Consider the following 20,326-nt stretch of genomic DNA (forward strand, 5'->3'; position numbering starts at 1 on the left):
GCCCACGTTCATCAATTAGCGTTGAAGATTTAATTGTGGCACGTGTGAACTTAATTAAATGGCATTAGTTTGTGTAATTGTAGTCACGATAGAAACGAGCCCAAGAGCCTGGCCCAGCCTTAATTATGGGGTCCTTCGTCCCCTCCCCCCAAAAAGTATGCAATTAAAGTGCAACTCTGGCAACTGCATTTGCATTCCAATTAATTTTTGAGCACACGCATGCGAAATGAAATTTTTTCGGTTTACTTTTGTTTGCCAGCGCCGAGGAAGGTGCCACAATATATAGTTGCGAAAAATTGAGGTTTCGTTATTATTATTTCAGCAAAAGTGCTTAGTTTACGCGGAGGGAGGGAAGAAAGGGGAAGGGGGCTGGGCTGGCCCAACTTTAGTTGCATTTAATTAGCATTATTGTCATGGCAACGGTAAAAACCATTTGCGGTGTAAATTAACTGGGCACCCATGCAAGAGAGAGGTAGAATGAGTTGATTACCTCCGAATATCCTTTGGAATTGAAACAATTTTAATTGTATTATGCACAGCAATTGTTATTAATTGTGCCAGCAAATTACGAAGCTGCCATTTGGGGTTTGTGCGTGGTTCATTTCATCAGGTCAACTCATTTGCTGGCCACATGTTTTCCCATTCCATTAAGGAAGGGATTTGTATCCTGTCCAGGAAGAGTCCAAGTTGAACGCATAATTGGTTAAATGTACTTATAAATGTACAACTGCTTCTAGCAGGCAATAAATTATTAAGGCTTCCTTTTCCATTTAGGAAAAATTGTCGGTTTTGTATAAATGGGGGTCTATGACACTGCATTCTCAAAGGTTTTATTATGTCAACTAACTTAAGAGCTTAAAAATCCTCTTGTCGACTTAGGAAATTATAAATTAACTATCAACTAACGTTATACTTAAATTTAATCAAAAAACTTTGGAAATTGTAGTGTTATAATACCAAAGGTAAATAATGGAGTTTATAAATCAATTAGGAAGCATTTAAAGTTTAGTTACAAAACTAATGAAAACCGTACAAGATCAATATCAAATTGCCTTAAAGCTAACAAGTACTTATTATGGTAATCGAACAAAACAAATATAAAAATTGAGTAAGGAAAATGCCAAACAAATGAACAATCAATTAGCTACAATTCCCCAAGAAACTCACAACATCTCTGACAAGGCAAGCCAGGACTCTTAATTAGTAAAACATACATTTTTGATTCCCAATGCATGTGGCCGCAAATGTTTTTCCTAAATCCGAAAAACATGAAAATTACAAGCCGAAACACGAACATTCATTTTAAGGATGGCTACTTTGCAGAGCTTACGGCTTATTGAATGGCAGGACGGCAGGATCTGCTCCGCAGTCTGCTGCAAATGCCAAAAACATGACCACTGAGAATGGATGCAGTTTTCCCCGAACTTATTTATTTAACTGACATGTTTTTTCGTTTCGTACAGCACGAGGAGGAGGAGGAGGAAACATGCGGCGAATGCTAATCGGCCAATTTGTGCGATATATATATATACATATATCCGATGTGGAGCCAGTTGTGTGTCCTGGCAAATACGTACGAATAGTTAATCCCCGTGCTCCGAGGAGGAGGAGGCTTTTGACCAAAGCCAGGTTGGGATATGGCACGGGGGTCAACTGCAAATTATTATGGCAGCAAGCACGGCTGATATAATAAACAATGAAAATGCTGCTCTAATTTCGGGTCATAATGCTCTAAAATTACCTGAAACGACAAACAACATTTTTCGGCCAGCCAAAATGAGGCAAAGAGCCGGCTTATTTAATTCCGTGTGAAAGCCATCTCATTGTTGTTTTGAGCCCCGAATTTTAGTGGAAACTCTTGTCACTGCACGTAAATAATGTAAATATAATTTGGCTGTTTGAACACATTTTATGCACGCTCATGTTTTTGGCCAGGCCAAAATGCGCTACTACTGCCCGCAGGGCTCTGTGACATGTTTGTGTTTATGCCCTTTTTTGGGCCACTCTGACTGCACTCAGGTGACAATGCAACTAATTACAGTCAACAATGCGGCGAGGTCCTATGGCTCTCTATACCCATTCCCCATTACCCATTCCCCATTACCATCGCCATGTTAAATAAATCAGAAAGTAATTAAAACAACATGAAATGCGACTGTGAGTCGCAGTCACCGCTTCGGCTGCCGTTTGAGTTTCTGTTTCAGTTTCAGCTACTACAGTCACTGTTGGCTTTTCCGCTTCTGATTTAGTTTCACAACCAGCTCCAGAGGAAGCAGCACTTGCCATCCTTGCATTGCGGTGCTACCCGTTTAGCAAATAGGAACAGAGGGAAAAATAAAGGGTAGCAGCAGCGAATGTATTAATACCCTAAAGGAATATAAGGGGAATTAAGGATGTAAACAATTCAATAGTAAGGCCTTGCAGAGTACTTTAAATTTAGTCAGAAGCCTAAAACGCTGTGAAGGAGTCATTTCCGACCCTATAAATCATATATATTCTTGATCAGCATTAAAAACTGATTCGATCTAGCTATGTTTGGCAAAAATTATTTTTTTTTAATTTTGAAAATTTTTTATAAGGGGTTACATCGTTAAAATTGTAAAAAAATTAGATTTTTTTAGATTTTAAACTGAATATGCAGAATTGATAAACTCATTGAAACTAACACGGGACAGCTTTCCGAATTGAAATTAATGACTTTTTGGCTGAGTTATGAAGTTTTTAAACTTATATTTTTCGACAAAAAATGTTAATATGCAAATATTTATTTATATCGAATATTTGAAGCTTTATTATGATCGATTTCTCCGATTCGGTATAATAATTTAATTGCTTAACTTTTCTTTTAACTGAAACTACTTGTGTTAAACTATTCTCCTTTATGACACACACGGCGTATACTTAATTTTAGGTTTTCACGTTAAGTATACGACATGTATGCAAGATATCTTTTAAATCGTTGACTATTTTTCTATCCTTTACAACGCAGTGAAGGAGTCATTTCCGACCCTATAAATCATATATATTATTGATCAGCATTAAAAACTGATTCGGTCTAGCTATATTTCAACGAGATTAATTTTTTTCAAAATTTTTAAAATTTTATAAGGGGTAACATCGTCAAAATTGTAAAAATTTGGCAAAAATGTAAAATTTTTAAGTTTCGCATTAAGTAAGCAGATTTATTAACCTAATAAAAACTAGCATAAAAAAGCTTTCCGATTTAAATTTAGTGCGTTTTTGGCTTAGTTTTGACTTTTTAAAATTTGATTTTTCGATACAAAAATTGTGATTTAGGAATATAAATTCAAGGGACTCCATTTCCGATTTATTTATCTTATTCTGTTTCCTGTAATCAAAATCACTTAAACTACTACACAAAAAACTTTCCAGATAACTTCAAATATTAATAAAATAAATTCACCCATCAATAATCTGTCAAATATAAAACATTATTTCCCATTTAAAATAGAAGTGCTTTCCCCTGTTATAATTTTTTCTTTAATAGTTTCTCAAAGTTTGTAGTAAAACTTATAATGTCCCTTCCAAGGGTATAGACAAAACAAGGACAACAATGCCAACCATCGGGAAGTAGGAAACGTAGCCACAATAACAAAACATACAACTGGGAATTCTATTCCTGGCAGGGAGTGGAAACGAGAGTTGGAGAGAAAAAAGTGGATGCAAAATAAACTTAATTTACGCTTATTTGCGCTGACAAATGTTTTCGAAGGAGTGCAACTTTTAATTGCAAAATTTATTCCATTTACTCAAGCGGAGCAATAACAATTGCCACAAACAGTTAGCCCGACTGGCGGACTAGCAAAATGTTAATTGAAACAAACTTCATTGTGTATCGGTTATCACCGGGAATCCCTTGATGATAGTTCCACATCACTGTCAGTTTTTTTGGTGGCGATAATTACGAGTAGCCTGGCACTTTGCCCGAGGCCGGCCATACGTCATGGAAAGCTGTCAATAGAGGGTACGATTTATGGCCCAGTTTAATCAGCATCCGGCCACCACCATTAAATGCGAAATCATTTTTGCCATGGCTAGCATAAAGTTCTTCAAAGTGCCGAAGCAAGAAATGTACATTAGTTGAGGGGATGGCAAAGTGTTCTCACACTTTTTGTGGGTCGTGTTATAATACACAGTATATTATGTGGGTAGAGAAGGGTATGTTGTATTCGTAGTAGAAAGGATTTCATAGTTTATACAAGTATTTAAGGGGTTTAAAAAAGTATAAAACCGTTCTAACAATAACAGAGAGACAATGGGGGTTCCTCCCTTTTTTTTGAGAGAGTTTTCAAAGAGTATGAAATATTTTGTACCTACTAAAAGCCCGGTACTCCATGTTCGGATCTCACTGGTTCCATTTAATTTTTTTTTTGCATGCTCTTATGCCGCAGGCGGAATTTTCATTAAAGCATTTCTGATGTCTAATTTGCATATTTTTGCAGCTGGCCGAGTTGCATGCCGACACTCTGAGGCAGGCAAGTGACACGTTAAGCATTCAAAAATGGGGGAAAGTGATGGGGGAAAGCGATGGGGGAAAGCGATGGGGGAAAAGCGAGGGTAAAGAGATAGGGTAGGAAAAGCTGAGCAAGGGGACGCTGTGTTGCACTCGAAAGAAAAGTGCAAGCCGGTTTTTGTTGCCGCCGACGCTTTTCTCGACGCTGATGGCCAGCTGTCAGTGGGGCGACGCCCCACATCCTTTTTTGGCTCAGATTTTTCGGGGGCCAGGACAAAGTGTCGAGTGGCAACACTAATTCGCATGCTGCCCGGGAACAACAGCAACAGCAACGGCTGTCAGTGAACATGCAAAGTGCACACACACACACACACACAGACATCCTGTCCTGTATCCTTTATCCTGTGTGTGTGTGTGTTTTTTGTTGGATTTTCAGCTAAATTTGTGCCGGCGCTTTTTGCGCTCGCTTTTTGTTAATTTCCAATTTTCAAACCATTTCTGGTGGCCAGAAGAGGGGGTGTGTGTATGTGTGTGTGTGCACAGCTGTGTGTGTGTTGTGTCTTCGGTCAACATTTCGTTTGGCTCATGGCATTAATTCAATTACTGTTTGCATATTGCCAGGGATCCCAGAGAGAGAGATAGCAGTAGGGAGTCGTGAGCTCATGTAAGTTTCATCATTCCGGCGCTTTTTGCTCCTGTTTAAACGGATGCAGTAGGGCACAGGATGAGCAGGATGCACAGGATGCACAGGATGCACAGGATGCAGGATACATGAGCTGCAAGCGCATTTCTCAGCAAGCAGAACCTTAAATTGTGGTTCAAATTAGACCGAAATCTGCACAAAATTCCGGAACAAAACGTTTAAACTCTCCAAATGAAAATATTTTGTATCCTGTATCCTTTTTCCGTTCAGCCCTTTCTTTTTGCTTCACTGTTGGAAATATATGCAGATGTACTCACCAAAGCCTTGGAACACATGACGGATGTGAGAGGGATTCAAGCCTAAATTAGTTCCTTCTGATTGCGTTTTTAAAGCCTATTTTGCTACGTAAATGTTTTTCCTTTCGCAGATCCTTATTGACATATTCCTTTAGGGACCAAAGACGGATTGCCATGCACGCGACACTGAAACAAATTTGGCAAAAACTCAAAAAACCCCAACCGTTCAGAGCGATCGCGACGCGTTTCTGTCGCTGCAGCCGTTGTTGCGAATGAGCCACCTTCCGCCAGATGCTTGGCCATTTATAATCTGGCCCAGAAGTCAGAAGTGGTATCTGGTAACTGGTAACTGGTAACTGGCTAAGCGCCATCGCCGGACGATGCTATTGTTAGATATGCCCACCTGTTGGCAGTCAGGTAAATGGCCATTGTCATTGGGAGCGGAAAAGCCAGCGGAACGCTCAAACTAATTACTCCACTATCACAGGGCTTGTAAATACAGTCAAGGGTAAAAAAATAGCAGTGATAATGGAATTTAATTGTTTTTTAATATACATTAACGTATTATATATTTAGATTCTTGCAGAGAGTATTGTTTGTTTTTCATCAAGTTAGTTTTTCTGTATCCTCTTTTCTCTGTTAATTATTATAGTTTTTAGGAGTTTTAATCTTAGAAAAAAGTTACAAAAAACTTCGTTATTACATACAAAATTAAATATTTTATATGTTATAAATTTGTTACAATTCCTATTGATGTAACCCCCCAATGTTAGCTTCCGAGTAAGAAGGATAAAGCTGAACGTCACCGTGGCCATCGTCATAGGCGGCATTATATACAGAGAATATATACAGCCCATATATTTGTATATTTAACATATATATAAATATATAGAAAACTGTGCAGCAGTGGCAGCCTGCTTATCGCCACTCGCCCAGCCGAGGGAGAGCGAGGGAGCGAGTCAGGAGGAGTCGACGTCTCCCACACTGCAGCGGAATATCCCGGCGCGACGATAACATTTGAATTTTGGGCTTGATTTATGGCCATAACATGGAACTAGCTCCCTGACATATCGGAACAAGCTACAACAAAAAGCGGGCACAACAAACGCTGACGCAGTCGATGGGATAGCACATCGGAATCGAGTCATTATTGGCATATGACTACTGGCTTTAAGTCTCAAAAATATATTTTCATAATTAGAAGCTATGCTTTTGTTTATTTGATTGGCCAAAAATGCAAACCATTTTCGGAACATTAGCAAATGGAGAGGAATGATACCGAATGGAAGTTTTCAATTAGATTCTTGTTCGCTATTCTCTGTCAAAATAAAGCAAATTCTATTGACAGAATTTCATTGTAGTTTTCCAATTTTCACAAACCGTTTTGCCTGCGTTTCCACCTTGGGTGCGGTGTATTTCATGTTAGCTTAACCATATTTATGGTCTTTCTTTGGGAGTTTCTGCTGGTTTAATACTCTTTCAAGGGTTAAGCTTAGTTACTTTTATTTCGAGTTTAGTTTCAATAGTTTTGATAACTTTATTTCAAACTGAAATTGAAGAGGTACTAGAAAATTCCACAAGCATAATTGAAAAAAATTAAATATGATAAGTTATTGATTACAAAATTATGCTATAATTAGCAGATAAAGTCAATGACCATTGTGTCCTTTTGATTAATTTCCAATTTGTCTTAGCTCTTTTCCCCCTATATATTGAGTTTATATTTATTTTCCAAGAGCATTCCCCCGCTGAAGTTCATCCCTTGCAGCTTTTCCTCATTTTCATTTCTCCTTTGGGGAGCAGGGAACATTTGTCATAGCTGGTCCACATATTTGCCAAGCGTTTGCTTTTGGGTTAAACGCTTTTATTGCATTCTGCAGATGCCAATGTGACGTTGTCGGTTCCATTATTGGCTCTGGCCCCGCCTCGATGCTCCGCTGCTCCGCTCCAAGCTCCTGCCCTCCACTTACGATCTAATAAACTTTACATTTGTTTGGTTTGCGTTTTTTTTTTTTTTGCTTCCACTCAGACTGCAGGCTGATATTGCACAGTCTGGGCTGGGTTCTTCCGTTTTTTATGTGCTCCGCCGAGTGGTAGAGCCCTCAGAGCTTCGCTCCATTGTTGACTTCTTTTAAATGTCCTGGTCCTAGTCCTGCTCCTGCACCAGCTTCTTGTGGCTTTTCAACTCTCTGTCGCTGCTCACTCATTTCATTTTCGGACATTTACTTAGTCCATCAGGACTTCACTTCGTCCTTTTCCGCCTCTCAGCTTTTCCGGCGACTTTGACATCTTAAAGTTTATCAAATAGTTGTGGCAACAACTTTTGTCTGTGTGTATGTTTATATTTTTTCTGCGGTCATGTTTTGTGGTTTTCTCCTCGTTTCTATTTACTTATGCAGATCTCGGTTTTTCCATAAACTTTCGTTTTGTTTTCTGTTTGAATATACAAAAAGGGTTATAGTTGAGGAGATTTTTGTATGTATGTAAATATTTTTGTTTTGTTTTTGGTAAGACAATTAAAAAGTATTACTTCGGCGAACAACAGGGCGTATACGTAATTTTCGTCTTCAGAAGGATCTTGGAATAGTTTAATTGGAGTGGACTTCTTTTTAGCTGTGTTATTAATTTAATTAAAATTGTAATGTAAATATCCCAATTATGAAATATTTATCTATTTATTTACTAATTAACTTGGAATTTATAGATAAAATGATTGGTAAATATTTGCAGTGCATAACCTGGCGTATGCGTTGTGGTAATATTTGAAGCTCCTATTCTAGAATATAAGGAATCCTGAGCTAATTCAAGTTCTTGATGAAAACATTGAAACAATGATTATGTTTCATAATGTGCAACCGGGCGTATGTGTAATATTTTAATTTTATAGAATTTTTAGGGGTTTTGAAAGCTCTCTCTTGGATAATTTAAATGGAAACCCTAGAGACTTATTATTGAAATATCCCTATTAATGTATCATTAACTTATTTTTAGAATAGCTTAGAATCTTTTATAGAACCAAACCGAACATTGATTGTTCGGGGAATATTTCTGTTCAGCTGAAGCTTTGCTTTAATTAATTTCCCGCTGCAGTTCGTCAGGTATTTGGATTACACCATCGATGCCGCCTGCCTCCCCCCCTAATCAGCGTATAATCTTTATGGGGGCGTGACGCACATTCACACATTCCCTGCCACAGTGGGAGCGGCATTCAGGGGCAATCAAACGCCCACCGGAATGCGAAGCGGTGCACATGCCTCGGCGGAGCATAAATCACACAAAACTATTCCCTGTTCCGACACTTACACGGACGCTTATCGGGGCTTTTGGGCGAATGATTGCCACTGCCATTGCTACCCGATGTCTATTTCGCTATATATGTTATATAGATATACAAATATCTATGGGAATGTCGGCTGTCCTTCAATTTTATTCAATAAGTCAGTTTATGGCTCCTATCCAGCCACACTCCTCCTCTATCTCTCGCCCCATTGTAACTAATATCGAACATGCGTTTTAATTGAATTTCACGCGCTCCTCATAAAGCTACAGCGTGTCCAGTGACCAGGATTTTATGGCTTCTCTGCCTGTGTGTGTGTGAGGATATATATATCTTCCTATATATATATATAGATATATAGAGTATAGCTCCGTTTCCTTTAATTGCTTCGCTTCTTGTTATGGCAAATCGTAAAATCCAGCTCTGTTATTGCAGTGTTCCTAGTTTATAATAATAATAATAGCACTAATAATGGACAGTGACATCGGGGCGTATACGTAATGTGCTATATTTGTGGCGAGAGCTTGTAAAATTAATCGAATAATGTATTACCCGGAATTGTTCATTAGCTTCTCTTTGCCCTCAGTTTGGTGCAAATATTAAAGGTCACATATACTACTATACCCTTTGTTTTGGGTGGAACTTGTTTGGTTTTTAATTACCAGCCAATAATTGCAATCAAAAAATGTGTTATCAACTTTCAGTTAGAGCAAAGGAGAACCTTCTTATCGGCATTTGATGACGTATTTCTGCGTTGGCGATAAGCGGAGTGTGAAATTGATGTCGTCAGTTTGTTGGTCAGTTTTTTTGCGAATTAAATATTGTAAAATCTTGAATGTTATTTTAAGAAGTGCTCAGGTGGTAGAGAGGGTTTTTTGGGGGATAAGAATAAATAGTTCTTAATACTTATACGGTGGTGTATCTAGGTTATAGTTCTGTATAGTTTAAAAATGATATAATAAGAACATCTAATCAGGTACCTGTACCTCCTCTCAAATATCATTTATAAGTTAATTTAAAGGTAATTTCTACGAACATCCGCTTCCTATTCTGACTCAATATATTATAATGGCAACTTCATCATTTAGGATTTTATGTAGTGTTTCCACCACTGATTTTTAGGGTACTCCAATTGGACTCGACCCCCTCTACTTATGTTATCAAGTTTCCTGGCCAATTTTTATTCGTTTATAACGCCATCATTATTGGCTAATTAGTCACTTAGCCATGTGCTTTCGATTCCTATCACTCAACAACAATACCTTCGGCTGACAGTGCTACAAGAAGTGGGTGCCGTAAATTAATTTATACTAGTACGAGTTCGAGTACCAGGTGATTTTTCTTTACTCAAGCCGAGTCAAGTGCAGGGAAGTGAGCGAAAAGTGAGTTGCCAGGCGGGAGAGTGACTGACAGCAGACGCGGCGGAGTGGCATTGAAAATTGTTTTACTACGGGGCCATTTACAAAACAATTACACTTATTTTTGCGCCATTTAACACCACTTTCCCCCGACTGACAATCCATCAGCGGCTGCTGCTCAGCGCCACGCGGACGGAGCTCAGACGGAGCTCCTCGACTTCATTTCGTCCTGACAGCTTTGAGTGGAAATAAACCTTGGGGCCAGGCCAGCACACGCTGAGAAAATATTCAAATACAATTTCCATTTCTCCGTTTTCCTAAGAAAGTTCTTATTATAGATTTTCCCCTTAAATATGTATCAAGTTATTTCTTTGAAAAATGCTTTCTTCTCTCTAAAATTTTACAAAAGCACGAGTTATTTATCAAAATTTTTATATAGTGTAGTTTTTTCGACAAATTAAAGTTTAAAAATCTCATAACTAAGGCAAAAAGCAATCAATTTTAATTTGGAATGTTTTCCTATATTAGTTTTTATGAGGTTAACAATTCTGCATACTTAGTTTAAAATCTAAAAAATCGACGTTTTTTGACACTTTTAACGATGTAACTCCTTATAAAATTTAAAAAAAAAATTAACAAAAATTTTTTTCCTTCAAAACACGGCTAGATTGATGCGGCTGTTGATGCTGATCAATAATATATATGATTTATAGGGTCGGAAAGAGATGCTTCATCAAGAAAAAATGTATTAAGGAGGCTTTAGATCCATATTTATAAATATTTTTTTCTTTGGGAAATCTCGCGAAAGAGTATAAATATAAATATTTGTATCCCCCAAATTATTTCAGTGCATCCTTTTGCAGTTGCAGAAACGTTGGCCGCCAAAGTCCTGCTTAGTATGCAGCTCAGGCAGGAGAAGAGGCAGCGACAGCTGAGGAATTGCAGACCTGCAATGGCAGGTAAACAAAATTAATCATACGCCCCGAAATACCATGGAGCTTAACAATTTTGGATAATTGAAAGGTTATCTCCGGTGTGAGTCCACTTTCAGTCATTCTTGTTAAACCGTTCAGCAGATAATCACAATCAAGTTGCGCAATTGTTTTATTTTTGAAAATTAGCAGAGAATCCGAACAAAATAGGTTAATAAACTTCCATATTTATCTATTTTTATACTTAGCAGGGTATTATTATTTTAAGTGAGACAGGGTGAAGGAGTCATTTCCGACCCCACATATCATATATATTCTTGATCAGCATTAAAAACTGAGTCGATATTGATATATTTTGACAAAATCAATTGTTTCCAAAAAAATTGAAAATTTTTTAAGGGGTTACATCGTTAAAATTGTCAAAAAAGTCAATTTTTTTTTATATTTTAAACTGAGTATGCAGAATTGTTAGCCTCATAAAAACTAATATGGGACCGCTTTCCGAATTGAAATAATTTTGGCTTAGTTATGAGATTTTTAAAGGTAGGAATTATTGCACATTTTCTAAATCTTTGGCAAATTATAATTCCAGCTTTAAGATTTAATTAAATGTTTCAACAATATACAGTTTATTTAAATAAAACATTGTGCATAAACCCCTCTTCTTCTAAGGATGATGCTTGAAGAGCCTTTCCAGTTTCTTGGCATATCCCTGCTTCTGGCTGCTCTTTTCCTCGCTGGCTAACTGCGGCACAGTCTTGGCCTTGAAACTGTTGAGATCTACGGGGGCCACGGTTGGCTCTGGCACTGCAGTTTTGCCATCCAGGCAACTCTGGAACTCCACATAGGACTTGCCGGAGCGGACCTCGTAGTTGTGAGTGCAATCGGTGATGCAGGCATTGCGGGCGAATTCGTAGAGGGAGATTTCCTGCATCAGAGCTCCGATGTAGACGGCGGCATCGTGCGAGATGTCACTGGCCACCTTAGAGTGATTAGTGCCCTGGAAATGAAAAACTTAGATAACTAAGAGAACTAAGGATTTAATTAGCAAAATTACCTGGGCGGAGTAGCAGTTGAGGGAGTCCAGACTGTTGTTAGCCTGGTCGCATTCGAGCAGGAACCTACAGGAGTCATACGTGGAGTTGCTCAGGGTCCAGACATAGGATTCGTAGCGCTCCATGGAATCCAGTTTGCCCGAGTCGAACTTGCTGGTGCACCCGTCGTACTCCACCTGGTAGCTCTTGTAGTCCTCGTCGAAGACGCCCTGGTAGTACCCGAAGCAGGCGGAGGCCAGGGCGGGATTGTTGCGCTGCATCTCACTGGTGGCACTCATGATCTCGAACATCTTCGAGGGTCCCGAGACCAGGCTGGGATTCGCGGCGGAGGAGCCAATGGCCACGGCGGCCAGCAGAATGGTGATGAATTGGACTTGCATGTTGCTTGCTCGACGGTTCGTTCGTAACTTGGTCAAAAGCGAGAAAATGGCCATTTTTATAGGCCGTATATCGCATTATTGAAACGCCATAAATTAGGGTAAGACTTTTCTTATATCTTGCCGGTGATAAGAAAAATAATTAATATAACTTCCACTTCTTGGGGGGGCACTGAAAAAAATTACTCATATTAAATGTATGCTGACCTGACTAAGTATAAAAAAATGGGCTTAAATTTTACAGACCTACAAAATAGTTCCTTTATGGAAGTTACAGGAAAAATTAGAAAATCAAGTCTTAATTAATTGTTTTTAGAAAATAACTTTAAATAAGTACAATAATATTTTTTCAATGACAAATTATAAATTGTTCAAATATTAACTTTAAATGGTTGAAATTTCTAAATAACATTTCACTGGCAATAATCGATATCTTTCTTCTTAGAACAAAAATAATTTATGACACGCTTTCGACAATCGTAAAGACATAAAATTGGTCAGGAAGTAGATAACCTAGTCTTATTAAAAACTTTATTACTATTTTTCGCATATCTTTTTCAGTAAATTTTTCTAAAAATACATTCTAAAATGATCGCATCAAGTGTAAAACCAATTGATTGCCCATTTGTTTACTAACCTCTTCTCGATATTACCCAAAGTCCGGTCTTATCTCGTCTGATTGATTGGTGGAACTACTTTTAGGATGAAAATAAGTTGAGGTAACTTACTGCTTATCGGAGCAACAATTATACGTCATGAAGTGCTGATAACAACTTTTCTCATCGCCCTTTGTCACACATGTCCTTAGCTCAAAGAAGCTGATAAAAACAATTAATTACGTCTCAAAGTTATTAAGAAAATAAAAATATATACAAATTACGCAGCATAATCTAATAATTTCTTAAGAGTACTAATTTGAATTAGCCTAAACTATTTGCATTTATATGAGAATGAGACTGATAAATAAAATAACTACTCCCCAGAAGTTAATGTTTAGTACGAAAATCTTTAACAACTTATCATGCGAAATGTACCTTGGGTACGGATGATTAAACTTAGACTGGTAAATACTAAAAAAAGGGGAACCCCATCCGTATGAGCCAAGGGAAATTGAATGACTTTTGTCTTTAAAGAAAAGGCTAAACTTTTCAACATTAAACTATGAGAAAGGAATGAAAATCAATCAATGATTTTAGTCAAAATATAAACACTCATGTAAATTCAGTGTTATTAAACTATTATTCGATATTCCAATTAAGTCTTTAATTTCATCAAAGGTTCGTTTCACTTTTTACAATACCTCTATCATGAATCATACATACATATATATTTCGAAATAGAACTTAGCTATTAGGTTGGTTGACTAAATAAAGATTCGTTGACATAATTTGATAATTTCCTTATCAAAATTCGATGAAAGATCTAATCGGAACTAACTTGGGTGGCATTAAATATTGAAAAAAAAACATTATTTTGCGGGGAAACCCTCTCTAAAAAAAAGTTAATTCGAAAAGGTGAAGTAGGTAGCAAATGTACGGAAATTTATGACTGACAAAATTGGGGTTTAACTTCCTTAAAGAAAGTAATGCAAACGGGAAGTACATTCGGTGTTTTCTTTTTTACTTTCCGATAAGAACCTTATGAAATTATAGGTGTCAACTTCTTATTTAATCAATCAACCTAGTAACATAGTTTCAACCATTTCCGTTCATTTATTTTTTTGGGACTCTCCCTTTGTCCATAAATTTAATTTCAGATATTAAAGGCGGAATGTTGGGTTAGTCACCTTTATAAAAGGTGCTTTGTTTTGGCCAGACTGCGGGGGTGTCTTGTGTCTACATAGTTATCATAGGATTATTGCATTAAGCACGTGTATATCTTTAAATATTTATTTTCAATCCATCATTAGCAAGATAATTTAAGTAAATATTGTTTAATTTTTTTTGTTGTGGAATCAGCATATTTTTGGGTCTATAAAAGCCTTGCCCAGTTGCGAATTTAATTTAGACAAAGTTTGAAAAAATAAATCAATGCATTCCTTTACCGTTGCCCTTCTTCTGGCCTCCTTGGCATTCAGCTACTCCCTCTCGGGTCCCAGGCTCTTTGAAGGACCCTCGAAGATGTTCCAGCTACTGAGTGCCGTCGGTGAGCTGCAGCAGCTTAATCCTGGCCTGACCGCCCCCTGTTTCGCCTACTACGAGGAGATCTTCAACAAGGAGTACGAGATTTACCGGACAGCGTACAACGAGTGCGTGAATAAGTTTAGCACTGGCAAGGAGGGAGTCCTGGAGCGGTACGATGGTGTTGTTTGGAGTCTAAGCAACTCCACTTACAAATCCTGCCAAGCCCTGATCAACTGCAACGCCAGAAATAACAGTCTGGACTCGCTGAACTGCTTCAGCAGTCAGGTAATCTACATCCTTTGGAATTTAATCAATTATTTGAAGGTTTTTCTGCTTTGCAGGGAAATGAAAACTCTCAGGAGGTGGCCAGCATTGCTTCTAATGCCTCCATTAGCGCCGGTTCCTTGACCCAGGAGATCTCTCAACTGGAGTACACCCGGGATCTGTGCACCAATACGACGGCTCGCAACTATGACATCAGCTACGATGCTTCCTACGAGGAGTTCCAGAGCTGCCTCTCGGGAGAGTCTTCAGTGCCGGTTTCTGTAGTGTAATCCAGTTTTTTAATCCTTTCTATATCCTTAATAAATTGGAGATACTTAAGCAAGTATATTATTAATACTATATTTTTAAAATAAATGTTCGAAGTTGCATAACTTAATCTCCAAAGAATTATTTACAGTTTGTAGTATCTTCATTTCTAGGAATCTTCTCTTTACTCACTTTATAAATTAATTACCTTTTGTTGAACAATTATCTTGATTTAAAAATAATAATGACCGATTCCTGGAAAGCGATCGAGTCTGTGATATAAAAATTAAAACGGAAATTTGGCGCAAGGTTTCCCTTTTTTTACGCTTTATTTGCAAACAGCAAAAAGGCCAAAATTGGGGTTTGTCAATTGCTTTTTTTAATACCCAAAAATTGAGGCAAGGGAGTGCCTTCAGATAGTTATCAGTAGAATTTTGGTATTACCAATTATGAGTTAAATCAATTTATTGCAAATCGTTGAGATGAGGGTAACGAGGGAATGACCTCCCAATGTCTGATATGCGTGATAATGATTTTACATTCCCAGATTTCACTTACCGGATGTTTACGCACTGTCTAAGGAAAGTAACCCAAGTTCAGTGGATTGCAATGCTGATAGAAACCTTATCAGCGACGACGTGATATCACAAAATCCCCGGCGATCAATGGCAGCTTTTGATAATTTTTGGTGGCCATAAAAACGTTAGCCGTTTGCCGGTTTAGACCAAGTTTCGAACGAACCGCGAAGCAAGCAACATGCATACCCATTTCATCGCCATTCTGCTGGCCGCCGTGGCCATTGGTTCCGCCGCCGCGAATCCTAGCCTGGTCTCGGGACCCTCGAAGATGTTCGAGATCATGAGTTCCACCAGCGAAGTGCAGCGCAACAATCCCGCCCTGGCCACTGCCTGCTTCACCTACTACCAGGGCGTCTTCGACGAGGACTACAAGGTCTACGAGGCTGAGTATGCGCAATGCGAGGACGAGTTCGGCGCCGGCAGGAACGGAGTCCTGGAGAAGTACAACAGCAATGTCAAGGAGCTGAGCGACTCCACGTATGCCTCCTGCAAGGCTCTGATCGATTGCGACCAGAGAAACAACAGCCTGGACTCCCTTAACTGCTACTCTGCTCAGGTAAATAGAATTCACTGGATATATATAATTCAAATATTTAATATACAATATTCTTTCCAGGGCACTGAAAACTCCAAGGAGGTGTACAGCGTAGCCACGAACGCCTCTATTGCCGCCGGAAGCCTGAACCAGGAGATCACCAACCTGGGTTACACCCGTGATGCCTGCACCAGTAACTCGGCCCGCAACTATGAGTCCCGCTCCGCCAAGTCCTACGAAAGCTTCCAGAGCTGCCTGGCTGGCAAAACTCCTGTTCCGGAACCCACTACCACCACTACCAGGCGGCCCACTACTACCCCTGAGCCCACCACTGAGTCCAGCACCAACGAGCCTACCACCACCCCCAGACCCACCGAAACTACCGATACTACGAGGTGGGAGGAACCTACGTATCCACCATCGACCCTTTCGCCTTTCAGTCATGGCCATGGCAGCGCTGAGGAGAAGAAGCAGTGGATGAACAAGTTGGACAACATTCTCAAGCATCTTCTGTAAGAGAGATGGTTTTCAAATAAATAATTGCATTAAAAGAGTATTTATTCAAAATATATATATGAGGTTTATAACATAACTTGCTATATATTAATTCTGGAAGTCATAGTGATTGATTAATGAACCTACAACTTGTATTGCTAATCTAATCAAAACCAAAAGTTAGTCATGTTTAGGTCTATAGGATAACAATTACCTTTAAAATTGCACACCAATTCCTCGATTTTTCTTTGCCAAATTGTAGGCAGGTACTTTTCCCAGTGACTTGTCAAGGTAATTGAAAGAAGGCGAAGGCTGTTTCTCACCAACAGATGGCATCCAGTGATGAAGTCAATCTGGAAACTCAAACGAGAAACTAAAACCCATTGCAACTTACTTAATTAAGGGTCCCTGGACCCGATCTCGGTGGTAAGCTGAGTAGGAAAAACCAACCTGATGCGATGCAAATAAAACTTTTTGCATTTGCCATCAGTCGTCGTCCTAGTCGTCGTCGTCCAAGTTTATCAAAGATCCGCAAGACACGATAGGGGGCACCAGGATGCGGATATAGAGAGGGCAAACATGTAAATCAGCTTGGGGAAACTTTTCGCCCCGAGGAGGACAAACAGCACAAACAAACAGGAGCCGGGGAGCACACTTTAAGGTACATAGAGGAGCTGCAGTTAAATAAACATGGGAGAGGCATTGCGTTTTATTCAAATTTAATTGCAGGTTCTGGGTATTGTTTGTGCAGCTTCCTGCCCGGCGGCCTTGTTGTCACTGCAATTAAAACAAATTAGAAGCCTCGCTGCCGGTAAGAGATTTCCACTCGTAGGAGGAGCCAATAACTTGGCAAGGGTATCCTGCAATCCCGTATCCTAGCATTCCTGCATTCCTACATTCCTGTATCCCTCCATCCCTATGCCTTCTCACACGCACAAAGAACACGCAATTAAGATATGCAAATTAGAAGTTGTCCTTGTCCTCCACTGAGCTTCGATAATTATGCAAAGGCAGGCGACGCATTGGCGCTATAAACTTGGCCGATTTGTATGAGTTTTTAAGCCAAAGTGAGTCATCGTGCTGGAGTATCTTTTTGGGTTTAAATGTAATTATTATGTCGCCTGTAAATGACCGACAAGTGACTCTCTGATAAAGCCCAAGTGGACATGGCCCGGCCATTGCTTATTAGTCATACATAATAATCAATCTTTAAACAAATATTGACTTGTAAATAAATAGATAAGAGCCAGGGAAATCCTTAGAAATAGTAAGGAATTTAACCTTGATAAATACACTGGAAGTAAGTGCTCTTAACCCTTTAAAAATTTCTTCTTTTTAAGGATTTTTGTGTTTAGGTTTCTATAACTAAATTATTTTTAGTAAAATGACGTTCTTCCCCAACTTTACAATGGCAATATGTTTTGGTTTTCATATCAATATTTATTTCTGGCCAATAACAGCTCGTCATGACGATAGAGAATCGATTCGGGACTTGAGTATTTCCTAGAAACCAAAGTGGAAAGCAGACATATAGACTTCACACGTGTGTGTCTTCCCCAGAATAAAGTACTCCAAATTGATTAGATTATAGATTCCATTGCCATAATACTTGCACTATCTGGACATTCGTGTGGTTTTCCTATGGGATAACTCAGAGAAAGTTGTTCCTTGCGGGATTTTAAAATATATACGCACTTTGTGCGATTCTGGGAAGTGTTGACATTGATGAAGAGTACAAAAATGTGACAGGTGAGGCTATGGAGGAGAACCCTTGAGCTGCTTTTGCGCAAATCCGATTCGCCGGGGCGGGTCCCCATGGAGTGGCGTTATAAAGCCGATAAGAATGATAACAACAACGCCCTGACTATTTGAGATAGCTTGTTTGATAGCCCAAATGCTAGGTAATAACATATACACGGCAATAACATGCCGTTTTTTACTGGAAAACTATAGGCAGGAACGCTTTTATGGACCACTTCACCCAAGTGCCTATAAATACTGCAGCGGGCAGGTGGATCCACCAAAAGCGAACTAATCGTCAGCGAAACGACAACGCGGATCTCTTCCAGTTAATTTAATAATAAATCACAAAGATTTCCTTCGAAAAATGCAGTTTAAACTGTACGCGGTCCTTTTGGCCATTGGCCTGAGCCAAGTCCTGGCTGTGCCGGCACCCTCGCTGGTGCTCACCCATCCGGATACGAACTTCATGCAGTTCCTGATGCAGTCCCGCGACATTTCCAATGATGGAGCCCATTCCCTGGAGTGTCTCAGCTACTACACCCCGCTTTTGAACGGGGCTGTGGAGAAGTACAATAACGACTTCAAGGCCTGCCTGGACGAGGCATCTCAGCAGGTGGCAGCCATCGATGATGACACCAAGGAGAACCGCGTCCTTATTGACAACTCCGCTACAGAGTCCTGCCAAGCTCTAGAGGCCTGCAGCAAGCTAACCGCCGCCGAGGAGTATTTCCAGTGCTACACCGGAGCGGTAAGTGTCGAAGGGAATTTGACATTCAATGGTTATTTTGTATAAATTAAAAGAAGGGTATTAGACAAATAATTGACTTACATAAAAGTTAAAGTTCCAAACTATTTGCCAAACATAAGTAAATTCTTGTTAGTATCATGTTCTTGTGCTTGAGATTAACAGCCTTTTTTCTAAGCAATCTGTTAGTTAGAAATCTGACAAAATCCATAGCCCACAGATACGATTTTGATATGCTCTAAATATATAATTTAATAGTTTTAAAAAATCATGCTGATATGTTGTAGATAGCACCGATTTTGTTAGCTAATTTCTAATTATAGCTCTTCGTCCTCATACTTTCCAGGGTGCCACCAATGCCAAGTCCATGTTCACCATCTCAGCCAATGCCTCGGAGCTGCTGGCTTACGTCCAGGAGAAGGTGCGTCTCATCCAGGTGAGCGAGTTCGCTTGCACCAACAAGACCCAAAGGACCTACGCCGAGGACACCGCCGACATCTACGAATCGTTGAACCTCTGTTTCGCTGGTGCTCCCATCCCGACGGAGACTAGCTCAACGGCTGCTCCCGAAACCTCGTCGTCTCTGGATCCGGAGTCCTCAACTGACTCCTCATCCTCCGAGCCGGAATCTTCTAGCACTGCTGAGCCAGAGTCTTCCAGCTCTACGGCTCCTGAATCCTCAACTGATTCTTCATCCGCTGAGCCAGAGTCCTCCAGCTCTGTAGCGCCTGAATCCTCCACTGATTCCTCGACGGCCGAGCCAGAGTCTTCAAGCTCCGCTGCTCCTGAACCCTCCACTGATTCTTCATCCGCTGAGCCAGAATCCTCCAGCTCTGTGGCTCCTGAATCCTCTACCGCCGACCCGGAGTCTTCAAGCTCCACTGCTCCCGACTCTCCCGAGGAGGACTTGAAGCAGATTTACACTGGCAACAGCAACCAGAACCTTCAGAACATTCTGAACAATCTGCAGAAATGGTTGAAAACCCAATAAGCCTAAAGTCTACTATTATGTACATATATAATTGAAGCAAAAATAAAAAATAAATATACACATCTAAGTTATTTATAAAAAAAAATAAGGAAAAGATCTATTTCAGTTTTGATAAGGGGATGAAAGTAATTATTTTTATTATTTTAATTAGGGATGGCAACTGCCAGTAATTA

At 39.5% G+C, this 20,326-nt stretch overlaps 5 protein-coding genes across 5 annotated transcripts in view; 3 read left to right on the top strand and 2 right to left on the bottom strand.

Annotated features, from left to right (window-relative positions):
* Window positions 1–5,720, bottom strand: part of LOC110180053 (uncharacterized) — a 30,629-nt gene extending 24,909 nt beyond the window's left edge. Inside the window, exon 1 of the mRNA XM_020947675.2 lies at window positions 5,435–5,720. Within this exon, the coding sequence (XP_020803334.2) occupies window positions 5,435–5,452 (18 nt within the window). The 5' untranslated portion in view covers window positions 5,453–5,720. The remainder of the gene's footprint in view (window positions 1–5,434) is intronic.
* Window positions 5,721–11,585: 5,865 nt separating this feature from the next.
* Window positions 11,586–12,454, bottom strand: LOC110180064 (uncharacterized). Its single transcript, XM_020947686.2, has 2 exons — window positions 12,038–12,454; window positions 11,586–11,980 (listed from the first exon to the last, which is right to left on the bottom strand). The coding sequence occupies exons 1-2, from the start codon at window positions 12,413–12,415 to the stop codon at window positions 11,648–11,650; spliced, it is 711 nt and encodes a 236-aa protein (XP_020803345.2). The 5' UTR covers window positions 12,416–12,454; the 3' UTR covers window positions 11,586–11,647.
* A 1,924-nt stretch (window positions 12,455–14,378) lies between these two features.
* On the top strand, window positions 14,379–15,104 carry LOC147642912 (uncharacterized). The gene is made up of 2 exons (XM_086837682.1): window positions 14,379–14,820; window positions 14,877–15,104. The coding sequence occupies exons 1-2, from the start codon at window positions 14,443–14,445 to the stop codon at window positions 15,087–15,089; spliced, it is 591 nt and encodes a 196-aa protein (XP_086693808.1). The 5' UTR covers window positions 14,379–14,442; the 3' UTR covers window positions 15,090–15,104.
* A 678-nt stretch (window positions 15,105–15,782) lies between these two features.
* LOC110180063 (uncharacterized) lies at window positions 15,783–16,748 on the top strand. The gene is made up of 2 exons (XM_020947685.2): window positions 15,783–16,200; window positions 16,261–16,748. Exons 1-2 carry the CDS (start codon window positions 15,823–15,825, stop codon window positions 16,693–16,695), a joined length of 813 nt encoding a protein of 270 aa, XP_020803344.2. The 5' UTR covers window positions 15,783–15,822; the 3' UTR covers window positions 16,696–16,748.
* A 1,934-nt stretch (window positions 16,749–18,682) lies between these two features.
* On the top strand, window positions 18,683–20,249 carry LOC110180057 (uncharacterized). The gene is made up of 2 exons (XM_020947678.2): window positions 18,683–19,165; window positions 19,509–20,249. The coding sequence occupies exons 1-2, from the start codon at window positions 18,782–18,784 to the stop codon at window positions 20,151–20,153; spliced, it is 1,029 nt and encodes a 342-aa protein (XP_020803337.2). The 5' UTR covers window positions 18,683–18,781; the 3' UTR covers window positions 20,154–20,249.
* Window positions 20,250–20,326: the final 77 nt, after the last annotated feature.

The sequence above is a fragment of the Drosophila serrata genome, unplaced genomic scaffold, assembly GCF_035046125.1.
Source record: "Drosophila serrata isolate PLE 108 unplaced genomic scaffold, ASM3504612v1 contig_334, whole genome shotgun sequence".
In the NCBI taxonomy this organism is placed as follows: Eukaryota; Metazoa; Arthropoda; class Insecta; order Diptera; family Drosophilidae; genus Drosophila; species Drosophila serrata.